At 44.4% G+C, this 25,576-nt stretch overlaps 1 protein-coding gene across 3 annotated transcripts in view; it reads left to right on the plus strand.

The window, feature by feature from the left end:
- LOC147747949 (3-keto-steroid reductase/17-beta-hydroxysteroid dehydrogenase 7-like) overlaps positions 1-25,576 on the plus strand; it is a 127,904-nt gene that overhangs the window by 16,990 nt on the left and 85,338 nt on the right. For all 3 annotated transcript variants that reach the window (XR_015308478.1, XR_015308479.1, XM_086957133.1), the window contains exons 2-3: positions 18,781-18,984; positions 23,858-23,950. Coding sequence is in view for 1 of the 3 variants with exons in the window: in XM_086957133.1 (XP_086813259.1) it covers positions 18,781-18,984; positions 23,858-23,950 (297 nt within the window). In the remaining 2 variants the exon portion in view is untranslated. The remainder of the gene's footprint in view (positions 1-18,780; positions 18,985-23,857; positions 23,951-25,576) is intronic.

Below are 25,576 nucleotides of genomic sequence, written 5' to 3' on the forward strand. Positions count from 1 at the left end.
CCGTAGTTACAATGTGAGTGCTGACTATACAAATAATGATTGTATATATATCTCTGTTTTCCTCCCTCTTGCTTTCTTCCAAAACAGGTGTTGTTAAAAAACTTTGTTCAGGCAAAATTATTCTCTTGTCCTGAAGATGATCCCGTTATAACCGAGCTTGGGATCGAAACGTCGACTCCTTTTAGAGTAATTCATACATGTAACTCCACTACATTATTGTTTGTATGAGTAACTCCAGGATACACTGTCAATGTAAATCAATATCAGTGACCTGCAAGCTCACTCTGTTTGCCTGATATTTCCTTTCACTTACTTTTACTTTCTCACTTCCCCCCTCTGTATGGCACAGGACTGTGCCCTACTATAACCCCAATGTTTCGGGTTATGTGTTGTATTTTGAGATTAAATAATCTATCAAATCATTAAATATTCCTTGTCTGGCTGGTCAAGGAACTCTGAACTATATAGAAGTCCATTGTGGTCTATATACATTATTTGTGCTCTCCCTTATTCTTGTATGCTCAAGACCGCTTGTTGTTTTCATAAATACTTGATACCCATGGTCCCGAGCCACTTAATGGGTTCCCCTCGTCCCTTTTTAATGAGCTACTCTCACAGGCAGAGAGACGGATTAGAGGGGGACGTCACTCTAGAAGAGGTGACCCAGGCCATCGACTGCCAAAAAGCAGGTAAAACGCCGGGGCCTAACGGTCTCCCAGGTGAATTTTTTATTATACTTGATAGCAAATTGTTGGCTCCACACTTGCTTGACTTGTTCAAGGCGTCAAAAGACCAAGGGATTCTGCCGCAGGATCTCCGAATGGCTAGGGTGGTGGTCATCCACTAGACAGGGAAGCCCCCGGACGAATGTGGGTCTTATCACCCCATATCCCTACTTAATATTGAGACGTAGATTCGGGCTACAATACTTGCGTTGCGCCTCCTGATGGTTATTACCCCCTTGATACATAGAGATCAATCAGGTTTTATGCCAAAGCGTGCCACACGTTATAACCTACGCTGCTTGGCCAACTGGATGGACATGGTACAGAACTGAGATGCCCCCCATCTGCTCCTCTCCCTTGACGCTGAGAAGGCATTCAATACAATTCACTGGCCCTTTATGAAACACACCCTGGAAAAGTTGGGCTTTGGCCCAGTGTTCCGACACTAGCTGGCACTGCTATACAATGTCCCCTAGGCTAAAGTCCGGGTCAATGGAGTAGTTTCCTCAAGCTGGCCGATTCAGCTGAGCATTAGACAGGGCTGTCCCCTATCGCCCCTATTGTTTGCTCTTATTTTAGAACCTTTGGCCTGTGTGGTTAGAACCCTCCACGGTCTAGGTGGCTTTGTGGAGGAATCCCGCTACTTGGAGGAGGAATGCATATCGTTATATACCGATTATTTTTTGCTTTATGTTACATGCCCAGTTGAGACACTCCCACAGATATTGCAGATCTTTCAGGAATATGGCAGTCACACTGGCTTTAAGATTAACGGGAGTAAATCCACCTTATATCCACTGAGTGGAGCGGTGGAGCCCCAGACCTACCCGAGCTGTTTACGACTTTCCACGAAGGGTTTTACATATCTGGGACTTTCTATCACCACTGACCAAGTAGCTAGGGTGGACCATAATATCAGACGAGTTCTTTCAAACTTTCAGGAGGATGTCAAGAGGTGGAGGAAACTCCCTCTGACCATTAAGGGGAGGGCTGCGATGTATAAGATGGTAACACTCCCCCAGCTCCTTTATATTTTGCAAAATACCTATTACAAACTACAGGACACTATGTTCACTACTATTAACAGTGAACTACGTTTACTCCTATGGGATGGAGCCCATCCACGAATAGCGCTGCAAACATTACAGCGGAATTCGTACAATGGGCATTTGGCTGTACCGGACATTAGGACCTACTATAGAGCTGCCCATCTCATAGTCATCAACTAATAGACCCATGCGCCGGGAGACCACCCTACTCATAGACTGGAAAGGTTACAATTCCGGAACCGCTCTCAACTATATTATTTATATGGCAGAGCAAGTAGCGCGCGCCTCCTACTGGCTACCCAACGAGTGTTGGAGGCATGGAAAAGTGCTGAAAAGCAAATGAAGTGGAACGGGAAGCCTATGCAGGAGACTCCGCTGTGGGAGGGTTCTAGATTACCAGAGATAAAAAAATTGAAGGGCTTCAAGCAGTGGGATTTAATCGGGATCTCCAAGATATGGGGATGTACTTGAGGCGGGCTCCTTGGCGCAGTTCGCCTCGCTTCAGGCAACATATCAGCTTCGAGACTCCCAAGCGTATGCCTATCTCTGACTTAAACATGCTTGGCACGTGGAGGGGTTGGACACAGGGACACTGTCTGAGTATGTCCCGCTGCAAGGTAGGCTCCTACAAGAGGAGATTCTGACCCAAGCCATATCATTGACATATAAAATGCAAATAAACAATATGCTTGACAAACTTGGCCCACTTCGGGCCAAATGGGAACTTAACACGGGCCCACTAGAGGACATTGACTAGGAGGCAGCCCTCATGCACCCCATGAAGTAGCGATTAGACTGCGGCTACGGCTCATACAGTACAAGATCTTACACAGAACTTATTTTGATAGGGCGCACCTACACTCCATGGGGAGGGTAGATAACCCAGATTGCCTTAGATGCCATACAGAACGCAGTACATACATACACCCTTTGGGAGTGCGGACGGATTCAAAATTACTGGGGAGGATAGTGAACAAACTAAATGATATACTTGGTGCCCAAATTTGGTTAGATGCTAAGTTCCTTATGTTGGGTATCCCTACAGATGTTGACCTGCCGCGCCACAAGCTTATGCTTGCCAACTTAGGACTAGTGGTAGCTAAAAGAGATAATGCTAAATGCTGGGGGGCTCCTCAATTCCCCACGCTCAATGAGTGGAGGTCAAGTATGGATCTTTATATGATGGCAAAGAGGGTGACATACAAGGCAAGAGGGTGCCCTCGGAAATTCCGGAAAATGTGGGCCCCATGGATAGACTACTATGACCTAGATTTAGAGATGGAAGAGGATGAAATGGACTTCTCCCAGGGTAGATCGGGGGCTGGACCTTGATGATTGTAATGTATGACCTATTGTTGGCAACTGTAACTATGTTAGAAGTGAATTTACCTGTATGCCTGTATATACTGATTGCCTCCGGCCAAGTGCTCTCTTTTAGAGGAACTGTTATTACGCCTCCTGCCCGGTATTATACACTACTGCTCATTAGTCAACCCCTTGAATCCTCCTGACGAGCTGAGCTCGTCATGAGCCACGGCGCTCCGGTGCTCATGACGAGCTCAGCTCGTCATGAGCCGCGGAGCGCTCGCATGCGGGGATAATTCCCCTGCCGTGCTGAGTATTCCACGGGAACGGGTGTGGCCGTGACGAGCTGAGCTCGTCATGAGCACAGGAGCACTGTGCCTCATGACGAGCTTAGCTCGTCATGAGCATGTGAGCGCTGTGCACGCGCCCCTCCCCCCCCCCAGCACAGTGGGGGAATATCCCCCGCAGCGAAGGGGTTAATGATTTCTTTAATTGTAAGTTTCAAATATAAAAAATCTATTAAAACATAAAAAAAGAAAACTATGTGAGCACTCTGTGCAGCGTATCATGACATATAAAACATGAGTCACACCAACATGGAATGACCGACAAAACATACAGTTACATATAATTATATACACGTAGCGTTTATGCTTGTGTACATACATGTTATAAGACCATGGATGGGCCTCATGAGACCATCGAGGAGCAGAAGGGACGCCTGTAGTCAAACCCTAAGGGTTTGTTTTGAGGAGAGAGACTCAGGAAAGTTAAATTTCAGCCTAAAGGACGTGAAAAAATGCTTGCATGTGCCAGGCGAGTGCGTGTTCACTTACTTCCTCAAGGCTACTGCCTCACTAGAAAATATCTTCCATCAACTCTCAGAGCATTATCTAATCATCTTGCTTTTCGTAAAACTCACAAAACATGGTATTTCTTGAACGGTTTCTGGCTGTCATAGATTTCCTTTAGATTTTTTAAGCTGAATACCTCTAGTAACATATTGCTTTGGATTTATGATGCAAGTTTGGAACAGTTGCCATTTTATGACTGTTTTCCAACAGGATTAATCGCAATGACAAAATTAAAATACCCTAATTAAAAAATACTAGAAAATTCACACTGTACTTTGAAACCACTACCTCTGGTATCATTTTAAATAGTCTGTGAATATAATTCCTGTATCTACATATTATGTTGTTGTTATTGGACAATTGCCCCAAAATTCCTTTTTACTTGCTATTGGCTTGCCCTTAGGGATAATTCTTTTGGGGGCATGTGTGTGTGTCTGGGGGGGGAGGGTGGTCTTGCCATTTTTAGGTCGAGCCTGAGCCAGCGCGCATGCGCTGCAAGGCTTCTTGTAAGCACTTAAAACTTCTATGTGTGTGTCTGACTCCCCCCACGCACTGGGTTGGCTGTTGGCTGTGTCCTTTTCTTATTGTAGCCTGCAAATGGCTAAAGGCGGGGGCTTGTCCCACCTTTTTGCCAAATGTTTACTCCCACAGCGTTTTGCTTGCAGGGACGCGCAGGCTGGCAGCTGTATTCCTCTCCTCGTGGGTCAGGTTGCACGCACAGCACCGTGAGGAATCCCCACGCATTGTGGGGATCTTGTTTTCATTGTGCTGGGTGGTTTATGAACTTTCAGGAGTAATGTTTTCCACCCGCGAAGTCAACAGTGTCATTTTCCAACAAGCCAGACGCTGCTGGAACAGAAACACTGCAAAAACACAAAGATGCGCAAGGTAACACGTCTAAGAAAGTGAGCCTTCGGTAAACAGAGACGTGGGCAAAGCACGTGCAGGCAGAAACGCTGCCATAATCTGAACGCAAGACTGAGAAAAACATTACTTTCAAATAATATTTTTGAAAATGCAAGCTTTCTATTATGAATCAATACATTCGAAATAACTGCAATTCGCAAAGGACTGTTTAACATCGTTCTACACATATGTTTTGAAAAATCAGATGTTTGATGGGCAGCATCCCTTGGAATTATTTTCCCCTTTTAAACCCAGTTCCATGCTGTTTGCTTGCTTGCACTGACCTTTAACCTTTAACACATTTATTCTGGAAAAGATTGACCCTCTTCCTTTTAGAAGATGCAAAATATATATTTAATATTATTGGAAGGTCACCTGCGCTCTCTGTGCCCTCCACCTCCTCTCTCTGTGCCCTCCACCACCTCCTCTCTCTGTGCCCTCCACCACCTCCTCTCTCTGTGCCCTCCACCACCCGGCTCTCTGTGCCCTCCACCACCTGCACTCTCTGTGCCCTCCACCACCCGGCTCTCTGTGCCCTTCACCACCTGAGCTCTCTGTGCCCTCCACCACCTGTGCTCTGTGCCCTCCACCACCTGTGCTCTGTGCCCGCCACCACCTGCGCTCTGTGCTCACCACCACCGGCGCTCTCTGTGTCCTCCACCTCCTCTCTCTGTGCCCTCCACCACCTCCTCTCTCTCTGCCCTCCACCACCTGCGCACTGTGCCCTCCACCACCTCCTCTCTCTCTGCCCTCCACCACCTGCGCTCTCTGTGCCCTCCGCCTTCTCTCTCTGTGCCCTCCACCACCTCCTCTCTCTGTGACCTCCACCACCTGCGCTCTCTATGCGCTCCACCCTCTGTGTCCTCCACCTCCTCTCTCTCTGCCCTCCACCTCCTCTCTCTCACTGCCCTCCATCTCATCTCTCTCACTGCCCTCCATCTCCTCTATCTCTCTTTGTCCTCCACCTCCTCTCTCAATGCCTTCCACCACCTCCTTTCTGTGTGCCCTCCACCACCTGCACTCGCTATACCCTCCACCACCTGCGCTCCCTGTGCCCTCCACCTCCTGCATTCCCTGTGCCCTCCACCTCCTGCGCTCCCTGTGCCATCCACCTCCTCTCTCTGTGCCCTCCACCACCTCCTCTCTCTGTGCCCTCCACCACCTGCGCTCACTGACTCACTGACTGACTGACTGACTTACTGACTCTCAATCTCTCTCCCACTGACTGACTCTCTCATTCTATCTCTCTCTCTGACTGACTCTCACTGACTGACTTTCACTGACTGACTGACTCTCACTGACTGACTCACACTGACTGACTGATTGACTCACTCACTCACTCTCTCACTAGCTGACTGACTCCCTCACCCTCTCTCTTACTGACTGATTGACTCTTTCTCACTGACTAACTGTCGCTCACTTTCTAAACATCAGGCTGATGTTGTTGATTTATTAATGGACAAACAACTGACTCTATTTTCCTTACAGAGACATGGTTAAACAATATCTCTGGTCCAGATATAGCTGCCGCTCTGCTCCCTAAATATGTTATTTTGGAATTTTATTTAGAATTTTATAAAGCGCTTAGTTACGCTCTCCGGCGTGTCCCTGCGATGAGACTGAGTCTGTGGAGGGGAGAACAATTTAAGGCAGTGCTAGGCGAAACAGGTGTGTTTTGAGGGCTCTATGGAATTTGGCCTCAGAGGGTTCAAGGCGTAATTTGGTCGGTAGAAGGTTCCAATTCTTGGCTGCAAGAAGTCTGAACAATCTGCCCCCCATACGGGCTCTATGTTATAGTCAAGAAGGACATTGAGGATAAAAGAGGTGGGGGATTGCCATAATTTATGAAAATTTATATTGCTGCAAGTTTGATGATTTACATGTACAGGTCACTGACTGCGAAGCTGCACTGTTTAAGCTGACTTTAACTCCGCACTTCACTTTTTCAGGGATATTGGTGTATAGACCCCCTGGGCCTGCTGGTCCCTGATTCACAAACCTCCCTGATCTGGTTTCTCCTCTTTTGCTCAGATCAGCCAATTTTTCAATTCTAGGGGACCTCAATCTCCATCTGGAGGATCCTGATTGTACCATTAGTAACATTCCTATCTCAGAGTTAGCAGCTATTAACATTTTACTCCATAACTCCGGACCTACGCACAAAGCTGGCCACCTATTGGATCCTATATTTTCTAATTTATCCAATATTGCATGTTCTATAGCAATTCCCTTGTGCTGGTCCGATCATTTTTTGGTTGATTTTGAATCGATAATTACTAACAACGCTCATGTGGCGCCTTGCGGTACTTCAAAACTAAGAAGGAATTGGAAAAAGCTGGATATAGACAATTTTAACAAACTTCTTAGCCACACTGCCCCTATTTTTAAAAACAATCTTGATATTGACTTAGTAACATTTCAAAAGTGGATTCTTAAAACTACAGACATTTGATTGCCTGCCTCCTGTAAGAGGATTAGTACCCACCGCCCCCCAGCCCTGTGGTTCTCGGACTTGTTAAAAGCTGAGAAAACCAAATGTAAAAATATGGAAAGTCGGTGGAGAAGGGCCTATGCTTTTGAAGCCAAAACTGCTTACCTGCATGTTAAAAGGGAATATCATTCTCTCTGTAGGGCAGCGCGTGCTAAATATGTTTCCTCAATCTTATCCGATGTCAAGAATTGTTCTAAAACATTGTTTAAAATGTTAAAAGAACTATTAGGTGCCACTACTCAGCCCATTTCCCCAATCTGAATGAAGCACAACATGAAGATCTTGCTCAATTCTTTACTAACAAATTTGAAGCAATATACTCCACTCTGACTGAGAATTTGTCACCCTCCCTTAAGTCAATACCGTCAATCCCTACTCATTTAACTTTGCCATCTGTTGATAAAGATCTGTCTGATATAAATACCATTAATAAAATTGAGAACTGGACATTACTGGAAATTACGTCCCTTAAATTGCATCTGGGCCGCATCAAATCTGGTTCTTCTTGTAATTCCCTTCCTATTTCTGTGCTAGGGCAGTTTGACCTGTCAATGCTTACAATCATTATGGAACTCCTTAATTCTTCTTTAAAGGAATGTCTGGTTCCTCTGGAATGGAAGCATGCAATGGTTATTCCTTTATTGAAAAAGGCCAATGCTGACCTTTCGGTGTTTTCTAACTATCGACCAATTTCATTGCTTCCTGTATTCTCTAAAATCGCGGAGAGGGATATTAATGGTCAACTGCCTCAGTTCATTGAAAAGAATACGATTTTACATTCCTCTAAATCGGTTTTTCAAACCGGTTATTCTACGGAGACGGCTCTTATTGGCATAACCGAAATGCTGTGCCAAAATTTGGATGCAGGCAATACGGTCGCACTTGTCTTATTGGTTTAAAGTGCGGCCTTTGATACGGTGTCCCATGCCGTCCTGATAAAGGCTCTACAATCTATAGGGGTTACTGATCCTGCACTTAGCTGGTTAACATCTTTTCTTACTGACCGTACGTTTCAGGTTTTCTCTTCTGCAGCAAATTCCAAGACTCATTCATCCTCATATGGAGACCCCCAGGGGTCTATTCGTAGTCCTTTGTTGTTTAACATATATGTTAGACCACTGGCAACGGTTTTTGAAGAAGCTGGGTTATCATTATTTTTATACGCCAACGTCACAGGTTAGTTTCTCACTTTCTGTAGGAAAAAACTCAGAGCCTTCTGCTCTTCGGACTGGGTTGAGCAAAGTGGCATCTTTGATGCATGCCAATTTTCTCAAGCTGAATGGTAAAAAAACTGAGGTTTTGGTTCTGGGGAAAGATAAAGAGCTCTGGGGTCCTCAACATTGGCCCACAGAAATGGGTGCAGTACCTAAGCCTTCTCATCATGTTTGCAACCTTTTGGCTTTATTATTGACTGACTCTCTCACTCTCTGACTGACTGACTGACTCTCACCGACTCTCTCTCACGGACTGACTGACTCTCACTGACTGACTGACTGGCTTACTGAATGAATGACTCTCAATCTCTCTCTCTCTCACTGAGTGACTGACTCTCACTCTCTGACTGACTCTCTGACTTTCTCACTGACTACCTGATTCTCTCACTCTCTCTCACTGACTGACTGACTCTCTCACTGACTGACTGACTCTCTCTCACTGACTGATTCAGTGACTGACTCTCACTGACTAACTGACTCTCAATCTCTTGCTCTCACTGACTTTCTCACTAACCGACTCATGCTGACTCACTGACTGATTGTCTCGCTGACTGACTGACTCTCAAACTCTCTCTGACTGACTCACGCTAACTCACTGACTGATTGTCTCACTGACTGACTGACTGACTCTCTGACTGACTGTCTCTCTTACTCTCTCACTGACTGACAAAATGACTGACTAAATGACTGACTCTCACTCTCTCTCACTCACTCACACTCTCTCTCTCTCTCTCTCACTCTCTCACCGACAGACTGACTGCCTGACTCTCTCAATCTCTCTCGCTGACTGACTCTCTCACTGACTGACTGACTCTCACTCACTGACTGACTGACTCTCTCACTCTCACTGGCTGACTGACTCTCTCACTGACTGACTCTCTCACTCACTGACTGACTCTCACTGACTGACTCACTCTCAATCTCTTGCTCTCACTGACTGACTGACTCTGACTTTCTCACTAACTGACTCACGCTGACTCACTGACTGATTGTCTCACTGACTGACTGACTCTCTGACAGACTGTCTCTCTTACTCTCTCACTGACTGACAAAATTACCGACTAAATGACTGACTCTCACTCTCTCTCACTGACTCACTCACTCACTCTCTCTCTCTCACTTTCTCACCGACACACTGACTGCCTGACTCTCTCAATCTCTCTCGCTGACTGACTCTCTCACTGACTGACTGACTCTCTCAATGTCTCTCTCACTGACTGACTGACTCTAACTGACTGACTCTCTCACTGACTGACTGACTAACTCTCTCTCACTGACTGACTGACTCTCACTGACACTGACTCTCTCTCTCTCAATGACTCTCTGACTCTCTTTCTCTCTCTCTCTCTCTCTCTCTCTCTGTCTCACTGACTGACTCTCTCACTCGATCTCACTGACTGACTCTCTCACTCGATCTCACTGACCGACTCTCTCACTGACTGACTCACTGACTGACCGACTCTCTCTCTCTGACTGACTCACTGACTAACTCACTCTCAATCTCTGTACAGAATAGATATCAAGCCCTGAGTTCCCTGGATACAAATGATTGACACACACAGGATAGGGGGTCTCCCATGTGTGTGATTCCTAATAACCAGATGAACGAATTAAGTGTAAAATGTATAGATCCAGAGCTAACCCCGAAGGCTGATCCAAAAAGGGTTGATAGTGGGCACACACTTGTCTCTACCATAGAAAGGGTGGAAAATGATCAAGGATCCACAGGTGCAAATAATACAAAAGCTGGTTTAGAAGAGGTAGAGCAAAGATGGGATGGTATTAATTGTTTCACTGCTCAAGACCAGTTCAATTGTTGCAATATGAGGGGGGATATCAATCGTTAGTTGGAACATAGCTGGTTGGGCATCTAAGGAAAAAATGTTGGGATGGGCCTGATTTGTTTAGATCATATGATATCTTGTGTTTTCAAGAAACCTGGTGTTCTACAAAACAGAGTTTCGATGGGTTTGTATGCTACCATTTAGAAGCATCAAAGTCGCGGTACGGTAGAGCTAAAGGTGGTTTGCTTACCCTACTATCTTTGAATCTAATGCTGACTGTTGTTAAACACTTAATTGTAGGGACATATTCGCAAATCCTTTGGATAAGCGAGAAGAAAGGCCAAGAGGTACTTTTAATTAACTTTTACAATAATATTTTTGACAACACACTGCACAAAGCTATAGTTGAATTAGAAAGTGCCTTATCGAAGCTTTTAACAGAGGCGAAAACTATTTTTGATTTTATTTGGTTAGGTGATTTTAATTCTTTGACCTGCCCAATGTCGCTTTCTAGGGCATGTGGGATACAAAACAACAAGGGTGATAACACACCACGTTTCCCACACAATGAGTATGGGGAGGCAATAAATAACTTACTATCAACTTATGATTTAGAGCTCTTACAGCCTGCCAAAGATGCCAAGGGCCAAACAATTCCGATCTCTACAGGCAGGAACAGTAACTCTCATATCGACCATGTCATGGTTTCATCAAGCATTGTGCCATATTGCCTGACCCCGGTTATTGAGGAATCCACCTTAAGTGACCATAACCGTATTTTAATGAGAACTGAGATCTGGAAACATAGTACACTACGGACATCCAGAATCGTAGCTAACATTGAACCACATAGATTAAACGGGACAAGGTTAAGGTGGAACGGGGAAAAATCTGAGAAGGTAATGAGCCTAATTATATCTAAATCCATGGCAGATATTAATGGCATCCTAACATCAGGGAGTGCTTCATAATTTATTGTAGATAGTTTTATTAACATTAACAAGACTGTAGGTACCATATTTACAGGGACCAGGAAAGGGAAAACCGCCCACAAAAATGGATGGTTTGATCATGCCTGTACAGCCCTCCTTTCTCAACTGAAACAGGCTTTAGCTCTTAGACCCAGGGATAAGAATAAAGTTACACTTTTGATATATGATTATAAAATGGTTCTTTCCAAAAGGAAGAGGGAGCTGCAGCAAGAAGCCTGGGACAATTTAGCGCAGGCAGCGGATACCTCAGACTGCTGCCTGTTTTGGGCTACGATTAATTCACCCTTTCTTAAGGATGATAAAGCCCCTCATCTCGCGTCCAATGTCGGCAGTGAGGCTTGGGTCACTCACTTCTAAGCTATATTTCAGGCTGTTGGCCTAAACGGTGTAAAACAAAGACTATGGCCTATAGTTCCATTGGACATTACTCTAGCCGAGGTGGAAAAGTATTAAGGCCAGCAAGGGGGGTAAGGCCCAGGGACCGGACGGGGTTCCTATTGACGTTTATAGGACTATCCCGCAGTTATGGGGCCCTATACTTACATTGGTTTTTAATGCAGCAGTAACCACCATGATTCCGCCAACATGGGGAGACTCTATTATTTTCCCTTCCATAAGAATGGGGACAAGTCAGCAGCATGTAACTACCGCCCAATCAGCTTACTCGACTCATCAGTGAAAATTATGAGCAGAGTGTTGCTGATCAGGTTGGAAGAATGGGCTGACGAGAAGGGGATTCTGGCGACCTCGCAGTATGGTTTTAGGAACGGCCGTGGTACATTAGACCAATGCTTAAATCTAGATTTACTAATTGGCAATACACCAAGGCCAAGAGCGGCACCTTATATCTTTGCTTCGCGGATTTAAGCAGCGCTTTCGATTTGGTCGACCACTCCATTTTATGGCCAGCCCTGCTAGAACTTGGTGCACCAGAGGCAATTATTTTCTTTTTAGCTCGCCTCTACAAAAAGTTGCAAGCCTGTGTGCGATACGGGGTAAGCGGGGAATGTACCCCTAATTTCAATGTAAAGCGAGGAATAAGGCAGGGTTGTGTTCTCGCCCCCCTGCTATTCACTCTTTTTATAAATGCTGTTGACATAATTTTAAAAACAGTTAAAGCTGATGCGCCTCAGGTAAATGGGTCAGGAGTGCCAGTACTGCTTTATGCAGATGACGCTGTACTTTTATCAAAGACCCCTATAGAACTCCAGTGCCTGATGGACCGTTTTTCTGTTTTTATAAAAGAAAGGAAATTGTTAATTAACAAGAGCAAAACCCATACGATGATTTGTGGTGCTAGGACTAACAAAAACCATAAATTTTTTATAGAACGGGTGAAAGTGCAGCAAGTTGAAAAGTTTTGTTACCTGGGTGTAACCTTTTCGAGGGATGGTAGCTGGACCCAGGAGCTCGTAAATGTAAGGTCTAAAATGTCAAAAAGTGCCCATGGAATATTTAAATTTGCCTCAAAAATCGTCGATAGACGAATCGGTGATATGATGCAGATTTATAAGGCAAGGAGTGTCACGATTGCATTATACGGGGCCGGGTTGTGGGGTTATTGCAACATAGGCAGTTTGCAAACGGAAGAAAATATCTTTCTTAAAAAACTTCTCTGCCTACCTACCTCTGCCCCAACCGATTTGATCCATAGGGAGGGGGGGCTGCCTATTTATGTAACTTTGTTTCATTAAGGCCTCTAATGATCTGGTGTGCTGTCTGGTACAAGGAAGAGACAGTTTTTAACCAACATGTTATTAAGGATTGTCTTGACCTGGCTAAATATACCAAGATCCCCTGGCTAAAGTATATCGTAGACAGTTTTCAGGCTATTTATGGCCTCGATATAATAGCGGATCCGGGTGCTGCAGGAGATATCCCTAAGCAGGAATTGAAAAATAAAGTTATGTTGTATCAAGCTGAAAAGCGTCTAGTTAGCAATGGCTACCTGACCACAGTCAACCTATACAATAAATACATTGACTGTGAAAGCCCTCAATTATACCTCAGTCAGGTAACTAGAGCAGCCCACAGGTTTGTTCTCACAAGACTTAGATTTGGATTGGCTCACGTTCTGGTGGCCTTTCCGCATCCTAAGAAACATCCTGTTGGCCCTTGTCCATGTGATGGGTATTCGAGACAAAGCACACTGCACTTTATGTTAATCTGTACCCTATTTTTTAATCTCAGGATGGTCTATCGTAAACCAATGTTTATAAAATATGGTATCTATAGCTGACGAAGCTATGAAGTTGATCTATAATGTGTACTCGCCGGATATATGTATTTTTACTGCAAGTTTATATGTAAATCTATTCATTTTAGGAAAAGTATGATGTTTTAAATTTTGTTCCTGCTTTTTACTTGTATATCATCATCTAATTGTTTTTGCCTGTATGCTTTTATGGTCATTTGAACAATATGAACCGAATAAAGCTTCATGAAATGAAATGAAAATGACTCTCTTTCTCTCTTTCTCTCTGTCTCACTGACTGACTCTCCCACTCGATCTCACTGACTGACTCTCTCACTCGATCTCGCTAACTGACTCTCTCACTGACTGACTCACTGACCGACTCTCTCTCTGACTGACTAACTCACTCTCAATCTCTCTCTCTCTCTCTCTCTCTCTCTCTCTCTCTCTCTCTCTCTCTCTCTCTCTCTCTCTCTCTCTCTCTCTCTCTATCTCCCTGACTGACTCTCATTCTCTCACTGACTGACTGACTCTCTCACTGACTGACTGACTCTCTCAATCACTGACTAACTGACTCTCACACTGACTGACTGACTCTAACCGACTCTCTGACTCTTTCACTCTCTCTCTCTCACTGACTCACTGACTGACTCTCTCTCTCTCTCACTGACTGACTGACTCTCTCACTGACTGACAGACTGACTCTCTCAATAGCTGACTAACTGACTCTCACACTGACTGACTGACTCTAACCGACTTTCTGACTGACTGACTCTTTCACTCTATCTCTCACTGACTGACTCACTGACTGACTCTCTCTCTCTCTCTCTCTCTCTCTCTCTCTCTCTCTCTCTCTCTCTCTCTCTCACTGACTGACTGACTTTCTCACTCGCTCTCACTGACTGACTGACTGACTGACCTTCTTACTCTCACTGACTGACTGCCTCTCTCAATCACTCTCAGTGACTCTCACTGACTGATTCTCACTAACTGACTGACTGACTCTCACTGTGTCGCTCTCTCACCGACTGACTGACTCTCTCACTGATTGACTGACTCTCATTAATTTATTGATCTCTGACTCACTGACTAACTCTCTCTCTCACTGACTGACTCTCTCACTCTCTCTCGCTGACTCTCTCACTCTCTCTCACTGACTTACTCTCTCACTCTGTCGCTCTCTGACTGACTCTCTCACTGACTGACTGACTCTCACTGACTCACCGACTGACTCTCACTGACTAACTCACTCTCTCAATCTCTCACTCTCACTGACTGACTGACTCGCTCACTGACTCTCTGACTGACGGACTGACTCTCACTCTCTCTCTGACTGACCCTCTCGCTGACTGACTCACTGACTGATTCACTAACTGACTGACTCTTTCACTCACTGACTGACTGACTAAATGACTGACTGACTCTCACTGACTGACTGACTCTCACTGACTAATTGACTGACTGACTGACTCTCTCACTGACTGACTGACTAGCTTACTGACTGACTGACTCGCTTACTGACTGACTCTCAATCTCTCTCTCTCACTGACTGACTGACTCTCTTACTTTCTGACTGACTGACTCTCTCTCACTGACTGATTCACTGACTGACTCCCTCATCGACTAACTCACTCTCTCAATCTCTCTAACTGACTGACTGACTCACTCACTGACTGACTCTCTGACTCTCTCACTGACTGACTGACTCTCTCTCTCTGACTGACTATCACGCTGACTGACTGATTATCTCACTCTCTCTCTCTCTTACTGACTCTCTCTCTCTCCCTCACTGACTGACTCTCTCACTCGATCTCACTGACTCTTTCACGGACTGACTGACTCTCTCTCTGACTGTCTCACTGACTAACTCACTCTCAATCTCTCTCTCTCTCACTGACTGACCGACTCTCATTCTCTCACTGACTGACTGACTGACTCTCTCACTCTCTCTCTCACTGACTGACTGACTAAATGACTGACCCTCTCACTGACTGATTGACTCTCTCTCACTGACTCTGACTCTCTCTCACTGACTGACTCTCTCAATCTCTCACTGACTGACTCTCTCACTCGATCTCATTGACTGACTCTCACTGACTGACTCTCACTGACTGACTCACTGACCGACTCTCTCTCTGACTGACTCACTTACTAACTCACTCTCAATCTCTCTCTCTCACTGACTGATTGACTCTCTCATTCTCACTGCCTGACTGCCTGACTCTCACTCTCTCTCTCACTGACTAACTGACTTAATGACTGACCCTCTCACTCTTTCTCTCTCTCTCACTGACTGACTGACTCTCCTGTCTCTCTCACTGAGTGACCGACTGACAGATTGACTCTCTCATCTCTCTCTCACTAACTTACTCTCTCTCACTGACAGACTGACTCTGACAGACTCTCTGACTGACTGACTCTCTCACTCTCTCTCACTGAATGAGCGACTCTCATTGACTAACTGACTCAATGACTAACTCTCTCTCTCTCTCTGACTGACTGACTGACTCTCTCTCTCACTCACTAACTGACTGACCTTCTCACTCTCACTGACTGACTGCCTCTCTCAATCACTCTCACTGACTCTCTCCCTGACTGACTGATTCTCACTGACTGACTCTCACCCTGTCGCTCTCTCACTCACTGACTGACTGACTCTCTCACTGACTGACTGACTCTCATTCATTGACTCTCTGACTCACTGACTAACTCTCTCTCTCACTGACTGACTCACTCACTCTCACTGACTTACTCGCTCAGTCTGTCTCACTGACTGACTGACTCTCACTGACTGACTGACTCTCACTCTCACTGACTGACTGACTAACTCGCTCTCTCAATTTCTCACTGACTGACTCTCACTGTCTGACTCTCACTCTGACTGACTGACTGGGATCACTGACTGGCTGACTCTCTCACTGTCTGACTCTCTCTCTCACTGACTGACTCTCAGGCTCTCTCTTTCTCACTGACTGGCTCTGACTCTCTCTCACTCACTGACTCTCTCTCACTAACCAACTCTCTCACTCTCACTGACTGACTGACTCTGACTGGCTGACTCTCTCTCTCTCTCTCTCTCTCTCTCTCTCTCTCTCTCTCTCTCTCTCTCTCTCTCTCTCTCTCACTGACTGATTGACTCTCTCACTGACTGACTGACTCTCACTGACTGACTAATAATTGACTATCTCACTGATCTGACAGACTAACTAACTGACTCTCTCACTGACTGTTATACAGGTACTATTTCCCAACCTTCACCCTCCTATTATTTATGCCCCCCCCCCATTACAAAAAAACCATAACCAGCAACCATTGGGACAGGCAGATAGAAGTTGTCAGCATTGAAAGGACAAAAAGAAAACTCAAGACATTATTTATTAATACTTTTTTCATGTGGTCGTTCAATGTACATAATGCTTTCTTGGTCATATATACAGTAACAAAAATGTTTCTGACACTTCTTCTTTATAACTTTTCAGCATGCTGCTGACTTCTGTACACTACAGCTAAAAAGACATAGGCAAAGTCAATAGCTCTAGCTAAACACTTATAAGGTCCCAAAGGCGAAACCTATTGGCTATGCCAATGCTTGTTTCATTTCTGTATTTCAGGTCCTTGCAGAAGAGGCCCGTGAAGTGAGTTTTTTGTGGTCTACTGAATAGTATAGTCAGGGGTTCTTAAAGAGGAATAACTTTGGCCACTTGTTATGGAGGGTCAGAAATGACTATTTGAGAAGAAGAGTTGATGACACCGAGGATGGATTAGAGGGTCTTAACCCCTTCCATGCTGCCGTCGGCCATTGGCCGACGGCAACGCTACCTCGCTGGTGCTGCCGTCAGCCAATGGCCGACGCGGCCCGCCCGTTTTGCGGAAGTGCGGTACTTCCGCAAAATCGTGGGCGCATGGGAGGGGTTAAGGCAAAGGATTCCATGATGGTGTGAGGGATTATGCCTCCTTCATAAACGGTGGCTGCTAGAAGTAAAGTGATGATTTGGGATATCTTGGAAAGGTAAAGATGTGAAAGTGATCTAATTGAGTGGCTCCAAGGGATGTGTCTTGGGGTAGTTGTTTGGGTTGTTTGTAAGCTTACTGAAGGACGGAGCCAACAATAGGGCAAGGGTTTGTTTGTGGTTACCCTCAGCTGCTTTCTTAGACAGTACCTGGGATTCCAAACACAAAAATTCTAAAGCAATTGTTTCTCCTTTCGGGAGACCTAAAGATAGGTTTGCTTGGTACCTGTGCATTAATACAAGATTTGTATCCATCTTTTATTGTTAGTCAGTTTCTGAATATATTGAAGAGCTGAGGTTTTGGGTTAGATTATGCTGCCCCTGTTTTCTTCAAAGTTCACTTTTGAAGTATTGTTTATTGCTTATGTTTAGATGGGTGTCTATCTTGTGACAGATTTGACGGATTCCAGTAATAAGATAATTTCTCATTGGGGGAAGGCGGAATATTTCAAGGGATGTAGAATTTGTTTTCATAGATTTAGGTTGGCTTTTGTGTGTAGGTTTGGGATAGAATTTCACAGTGGTCCTGTCAGTCAAGAAGTATGGTTTGAAGTAAAATAGTGCAGTGACTGTGGTTATTCCTAGACCTTCAGTTTTCCTTACTTTGTGTGTGTGCATTTTTGTGTGATGTGAGGTCAAGACTTGCCTGAAGAACCTCCCCGTAAATTGAAGTCTGCATGGAAGGAGTTGGTGCACAATTGATGTACATGGCTTGAAAATCCCATGGTTATAGTAGTGTACATTATCCTAAGCCATGTGGTTTTTAGCATGATGTCTGTATGGCAAGACGGCTGCATTATGGGAGATGAGATCAGGCATTTAGGATTAGATTGATAAAGATGAATCAGGAGTTGGGCGTTGGCCTTGGATGCCTGTGCCAGACCCCAAGGGGACTGTAGAGAAAAGAGACACACTTCTCAAGATTTTTTTCATGTACTCGGGCAGGAAGTGATTTACGTTTTGATATAAAATCTTTTTTTTTCTGCATGAGAATTCAGTTCTATCTCGGCTATTTTCCATAGGACCAGCAGCTTATGGGGCATTTGTTTGTATACCAACAGTCACAGTGATGGCATACCTGGAGTGCCCACGTTCTCATTGATCACGATAAGGACATACAGTTGGTGACAAATACATTGCAAACATTTGTATATTGAATTTACCGGAATTTTAGTAGCCCTTGCTTATAGAAAAATCATTAACCAATGTGGTGCCTATATCTGCACACCTCTTCTAACTCTACTTCACATCTACAGCGGGATTGGCCTAGCTCTTTGTGAGCGTCTGCTCGCTGATGATGCCCACATACGCCTATGCCTGGCATGTCGCAATCCCAAGAGGGCAGAAGCTGCACGTGCTGCTCTTCTTGACTCCCATCCTGCAGCTGATGTCAGTCTTCTGAAAGTGGATGTGGGCTGCGTTGCATCTGTCCTGCAGGCAGCAGAGGAGCTTAAACGAAGGTGAGTTGGTTTATCTGCAGTTTCATAAGAACATAGTCACGTCACATGGTGATTTCAACCTGTCTCCCAAATCTTTAAAAAAACATGTTTGTTTATAGTTATTTGGTTAACACCGTAAACAAAAATGCTATTTACTTTAAAAGGAGTAAATATTACTTTTTTAGTACTTGGTTACCTAAAACTGGGATGCAGGGAGATGTTTAGAAAGTAAGATCCAACGATAATAGTCCGAATTAGCATTAATAATGTACTATATCAAAGTAGTGGTGGACACGATCGCAGAGGCGACAGGGAGTTGACTCAAAATAGAAGATATATATTTACTCAGTGCCCCTTTGAAGGTGCTTCAGGTTGCAAGAGATGTTAATTTCCAGTTTTGAAGACTCGGGAGAAGATACGATCAGCCGTGAGAGGTGGGACAGTAGCAATGGCCACCAAAAATAGGGCGAACCAGATTACTGGCACAGTGACCACAAGGAATGAGTGGTCCATGACCACACAATGGCTAGAGGAAACCAAAACAAATGGTCGGTTGAAGTCAAGATTGAACATCTGAAGAAAGATAATGAGAAGTGGCAGGACTTGAGAGGGCTGTTGACAATCGATGGACATTGTGCTTTGTATAGTGGAAGAGATATCTAGCCCATTCTTAATAAAAGGGACTTAAAACCCAGCAGTGTCCAATGTAGACCAGGAAGGATCCGATTTATGCAGGATTTTCAAAGAAACCCCTGATTTTGTAAATGAGCTTCAGTTAGATTAATTTTAGTTAAAAGTACCTACACACAACAGCATACACCCTGATTGCACTCTTCTATCAGCAGATGAGTGGATGTAATATATGGTGCAGCATATGCTGTAGATGGTATTTGTACATTCGGCAGTGTCATTCTTGTTGACGGGCATTTCGCTGCCTGCATTGCAGTGCCTAATTACAGCACTGCGGTTGTAGGTGGTGAAATGCGTGTTGGCAGGGTGGGAAGGGAAGTGGGGGCACACCCCCATAAAATAAATAAATGAAAGCGGCAATCACTGTTGGGCAAACGTTGGCGTTACAAGTGAGTCGTCCCTGTGATGAAATGTCCGCAAATCATTGTAGATGTACTTTATAATCTCTAGCTGCCTTCTCCGTTGAGATGCACTCTCTAGAACAGTGGATTCTGCCCAGTCTAGTCCCAAACCTTCATAACCCAACAGAAATATCAGGGTTGTGTGGTGAAATGCACCAAACCTTGGACCAAACAGCTGGCTTCAGTACAAACGGTTGTGTGTTTTGAAACCAGCTCCTGGTTGTGTTAGTTTTTGAGAAGAAAGCTATTGAAACAAGTATTAGAAAGCAGGCATGTCCCAAAAACGTACGCTTTTCTTGTGGGCTAATCATCAGTTTTCTGTAGCTTTCCTTCCAGAATGACCTTTGAACCAATCTAAGCTTCCGCCTAGAGCTCAGATGTACAGTGTGAATCCACGAGAACGTAACCCTTACCAGATTGTCTGTACAAACACCATGTACACTGTTACAATTAGATTAAATATGTGGCATTTATCCTGAAAATCTGTCTTGCATCCAGTGCTCGTGGACCAACCTTGTACAACCCTGTCCTATTGAGAACGTCTGCAAAGTTCTTTTAACCAATCTTTTGGAAAGATCTTCAGATCTTACACCTCAAGCTAGGACTAGGAGGCAGCACACTTTAAAATTTATCTTTGTCTCCTTTCTACTTACTCCTTATTTCCGTACAAAACAGGAGACCGTGTCTAGCGGTTGAGTTTTCATTGTGGAACCAGAAGAATGACGTTTTATTTCTTGATCAGGGCTGGAATGGGGATCAAAAGCAGCCGTGGCAAAAATGCTCAAACAAGCATTGCTCCCTTCCTCTTCTCGATCTGTCTCTCTTTCCATCACCTTCTCTCTCTTCCTCTTCTCTCTACTCTGTCTCTTTCTGTCCAACTTTCTTTCTCTCTTGCCCTCTGTTCCTGCATCATTTAATCTCTGGGAGCTGGGCAAAGTGACAGATGCACCAGCTGCGGCTCGGGCTTTTAAAACTGGCCCCCAACAGCTTCAGTGCTCTGAGAAAATTTTCAATGGACTAAAAGCCAAGACAAGCCTTGTCCCCAGCCCCCCTTAACGCTATTGTGTGATTCCAAGTAACTCACTTGATCACTATTCACTTCTATTCTCTTACCAATTCAAATTGGAACTGCTGGATAACAGGCTTGTAGCTTTATTTACCCAGTGGGAAAGGTAACAATTGTCTCCTTTTTACCTTTGATAACATTTTTTAAGGGTGCTTGTGTGATAAAGTACAAAATGTCTGAGTTAAGTTTTTCAGTGACTTCCAAAGGGATCTGTATATCTGGACGTACCATGGCCTCTTTCTGCTGCCTCAAAGTGATGATGAGGAGATTTCTTTTCTTGCCCTGAATCAATCAATCAATCAATACATTTGTAGAGCACGCTACTCACCCGTAGGGGTCTCAAGGGGGGGGGGGGGCGCTACTGCTCGAAGAGCCAGGTCTTGAGGTGTTTCCTGAATATGAGGTGTTCCTGGGTCAGTCGTAGGTGGGCGGGGAGGGAGTTCCACGTCTTGGCCGCCAGGTAGGAGAATGATCTTCCTCCGGTGGTGGTTCTGCGGATCCGTGGGACTGTGGCGAGGGGGAGGCTGGCGGAGCGGAGTTTGCGTGTTGGAGTGTAGAACGCGAGGCGGTTGTTGAGGTATTCGGGACCTATGTCGTGGAGTGCTTTTTGTGCGTGGGTGAGTAGCCTGAACGTGATCCTTTTGTAGACGGGGAGCCAGTGCAGGTCTCTCAGGTGGGCTGATATGTAGCTGTGCCCTCAGGGTAGCAGTGGGCTTTCTGTACACTGGAAGGTCAAATTTACAATTCTAACGCCAGCCCTGGAAAATTTGGGAAAAGGGCAACTTTACACAAAATACTCCAAGAAGCTTATTTGTATTGTAACACCAGTCCTGGAATATTTGGGAAAAGAGCAACATTCCATGAAATATTCCAGGAGGCTTATTTATATTTTAACCCCAGTCCTGGGATATTTGGGGAAAAAAGCAACTTTCCACAAAATAGCTCAAGAGGCTTATTTACTAATATAACTCCAGAACTGGCATATTTACGGAAAGTTATAAATCCCCCAACTGTTTTAGGGAGGGTTGAAAAGTAGTCATTTTGAATGGGAGAAAGTGCTGCCCTGAGAGCGCAGCGCAGGGCAAAAAACTAGGAATACTTCTCCTAATGGATACTGGATGGAGGAGGGTGATTCCCCAGCATAGAGGAGTAGGTGGTCAGGGCTTGAAAGGCTGGGACATATATGGTGGGCCGTAGTAGTTGATGTGCTCTGGATGCGGCAGTGTGTGGTTTTCAGAGGGTGGTGAAAAAAGAACGTGAGTGCAGCAGCAACAATTACAAAAGAAAGTAACAAAAAAAGTTTAGATAAAAATCTGATCTTTGAAGGTCAAGAGCAGGAAGTCTGTAGGTAATAATATTTAGGGAGGCCCAACTAGATGAGATTAAATCTGATTTTTTTCTGCCTTCAGGAGAACAAATTGGCATGCAAGCAAGGCGCGTGATTAAAACAAAAAGATTTGTGAATATAGTGGTTACCACTCAAATATGAAATGGAAAAGTATTTATTTTTTTAATATCATTAACATTTCACCGGTTAATCATAAAAGGCTGATAGTTTCCCAGCAAAACCATCCCTGCTTAATCTTATTCCTGATTGAAATTCTTCTACAAAGTAATGTTTCGCATTACAAATTTCCCACATTAATTTGAAGTGAGGGAGAGGATAAGGGTAAGTGAATGAGGGTCAAGATGTTACAATGTCTTGCAGATAGTTCTTGAGGGTAGAATGGGGCCAGTCATGGTCTTTGTTGTCAGGTGCTAGCATGAAGATGGGGTGAAGCTCATAGTTTTCATTCATGAGAGACCTGAGAGAGCAGTACAAAAGAAAGAGATGCTGCCCTACTTAACTCCCTATAATCGTACAGAGGATAGCCCTTCCTGTAAACAAGGAGCCAGGAAAGAACAGTAGAAACTCCCTGATCTTCAGAGGTGCCTACTTTCTCTTTTTATCCACACCCAAAATTCTGACCCTCTACAAAGCTACAAACGACCCGTAGAATGACCTTGAGGAGCTCAGCAATTCTCATTGATGTCTGGGACTCACTCAAGCCCCCCAGCTTGGGCACCACCTAGGTGTGGTAAAAAGAAAATGTATTCCAGTGTGTCTGTAGCCACATGCATGCCACACACTCCAAACACATCCTCTAAACATAAATAGATGGCAGTCATATATACAGTTGTGATATCCGTGTCTCACATGGATGGGCATTGGACCCGGTTGCAGGTTATTGGCAGACCAATTTAAAATAGCTGTTGAAGCCAGTAAGTAACTCATGACAGGAGTGCGCAGTCTTACCAGAGCTACATGTGATGATGGAATCGGGAACTGGGCGCTTGGATTTGTTGTTAGAGCTCTAGTGATCATGGACCAATATTTGCATGCAGGAAAGTGTGTCATTTTGTGGACCCGACTTTGTTTTTGTGGTTGGTATGCGGTGTAAAGATAAAATGCAGACATTTCTAGCTGCTGAGAGACATTATGGGTCGGATTCTCTAACGTTTTTACTGTAAGAGTAGTTTACTTCCAAGTAAGCTGTGACAGAACCCTGACCTTAAAAAAAAAGATCTGACTCCTAACTAAGAAAAAAAATGTATTTCAATCTTTTTTTAGTTATAAAAAAACATTAAATCTAATGTTTTTTTCTCCATATAAAGGTTCCTCGTTTATTTTGACCAAACAACAATAAGAAAGCATGGTGTTAAAAGATGGTAATGTGCTTGTTCTTGTCTTCGGCAGGTATCAGCGGGTGGACTACCTCTACTTGAATGCTGGCATCATGCCCAACCCTCGTGTCAGCATCAAAGCCTTCTTCACTGGCCTCTTCTCGAAGTACGGCATGATGTATTAGGCTATGTGAAAGGAAGAGTTCATCGATTGTGCTGGTGTTACTTTATTTGTGAGCTATTGTCTTCCACAGATCTGGCAATATTTCATTTGGGAGATGGGCCATAAAGAGAGGAAGATCCCCACTAGGGCATTTTCCCATATTCATAATGGGGCATATCTCCTCCTGTGTCATAACCTTTTCTACACGTGTGTTTTGCTCTGTGAAACAAAAATAGAAATGTCCAAGAAGTAAAACATGCGTTAACGCAGACCATATATCGTAATGAATGTCCTTTGAATTGGGTGTGTGTGTTAAAGTAGAAGTGTACCGTACATGCAGCAGGTGTACTATGGGGGACCACTTCTAGGTTTTTCACAGTGGTTCATCCGGGGCAATGCAACTCAGACTCCTGCTGTGGTTTCCATAATGTTGGTACAGCAGTACCCTGTTTTAGAAGCCTCTGAATTTGTTCAAGGTCCACTTGTAGAGTTATTGTGTTAGATTTTACTGCAGGATCTGTTTAGTACTTTATACATCTAGTGCTCTCTGCTTTCCAGCTTGCTATTTATCTTTTAGAGGGACTATGCTTATACAATTGCCTATGTGGGAAACATGGATTGCTGTGGGTGAGGGATAGAGGTGTACTCTAGTTTGTTGCTGCAGACTTGGTGCTTCGCAAAGGCATGTCGGAGACACAGAAGAGAGTAACGTAGATAGAGTTGTCTTTGTTGTGATAAAGAAATCCATGATTCAGCCTTCTCGGATTTTGTGAGTGGTAGCTAGACCTCCTCTTGAGTTCCTGCCCAATTATTACCATACACGTTAAATTAATGTTGTTATAGATAGTGATTCTTGCGCTCCGTGCTATGTGAAGCCAATAAGCTGACAGGCTGTCCACAAGTTTGACCAGAATCACATCAACAGAATAGCTCTGGAGATATTCAGCATTGGGTGGAACAGAACAGTTTGGTTTTCAATTGCTTCTGAAACTGAAGCATGCGTTCTTCACCTGAAGATAGCCTAATACCTCGTTCTTGAGTTTAGCACTCCGACTGGCCAGACTTAATTTTCTTTACTTTTGGAGATTTAATCTTGGAGATTGTGCTTCAATTAAGAGGCCAGTGCTGTTATGCATGGCACTTTAGTCACATGAACCCAGAGGTTAGAGCAGTTTTTGTGTCCAAGAGAGTCTGTCCAGACCTCTTCCTTCCTAATCTGATCCAGTTTATATGTCTGATCTTCTCACACTAAAACACAGCGAGGCAGATCTGTCAGACGTCTGAAGAGAGCCAGTTGGTGTGTATCTGAATACTGCAACCCGAAACACTTGGGTGCTTTGTGACCGAGAAGCAGGTAATAGTTCGATTGCAACAGGAGTTTCGTCAAGTTCTTCCTGAGGTAAGAGAACTACCCATTCTTGACTTACCTGTCCTTCTTGCTCAGTCTGCTGTCTTCACTGAATGATACAAGAGGTATCCAAGGGAGAACATTCTAATCCAGACTGGCCTCAGATATTTGAACCCGAATCAAAGCACGAGGCTAGTCAATCACCTATTTGAAGTTTTATGCAACAGCCATATAAAACAATGCAAAACTTCTACTCTCCTCCAACATGTAAAGTCAATTTG

This window comes from Lissotriton vulgaris, chromosome 1_1 (genome assembly GCF_964263255.1).
Source record: "Lissotriton vulgaris chromosome 1_1, aLisVul1.2, whole genome shotgun sequence".
In the NCBI taxonomy this organism is placed as follows: domain Eukaryota; kingdom Metazoa; phylum Chordata; class Amphibia; order Caudata; family Salamandridae; genus Lissotriton; species Lissotriton vulgaris.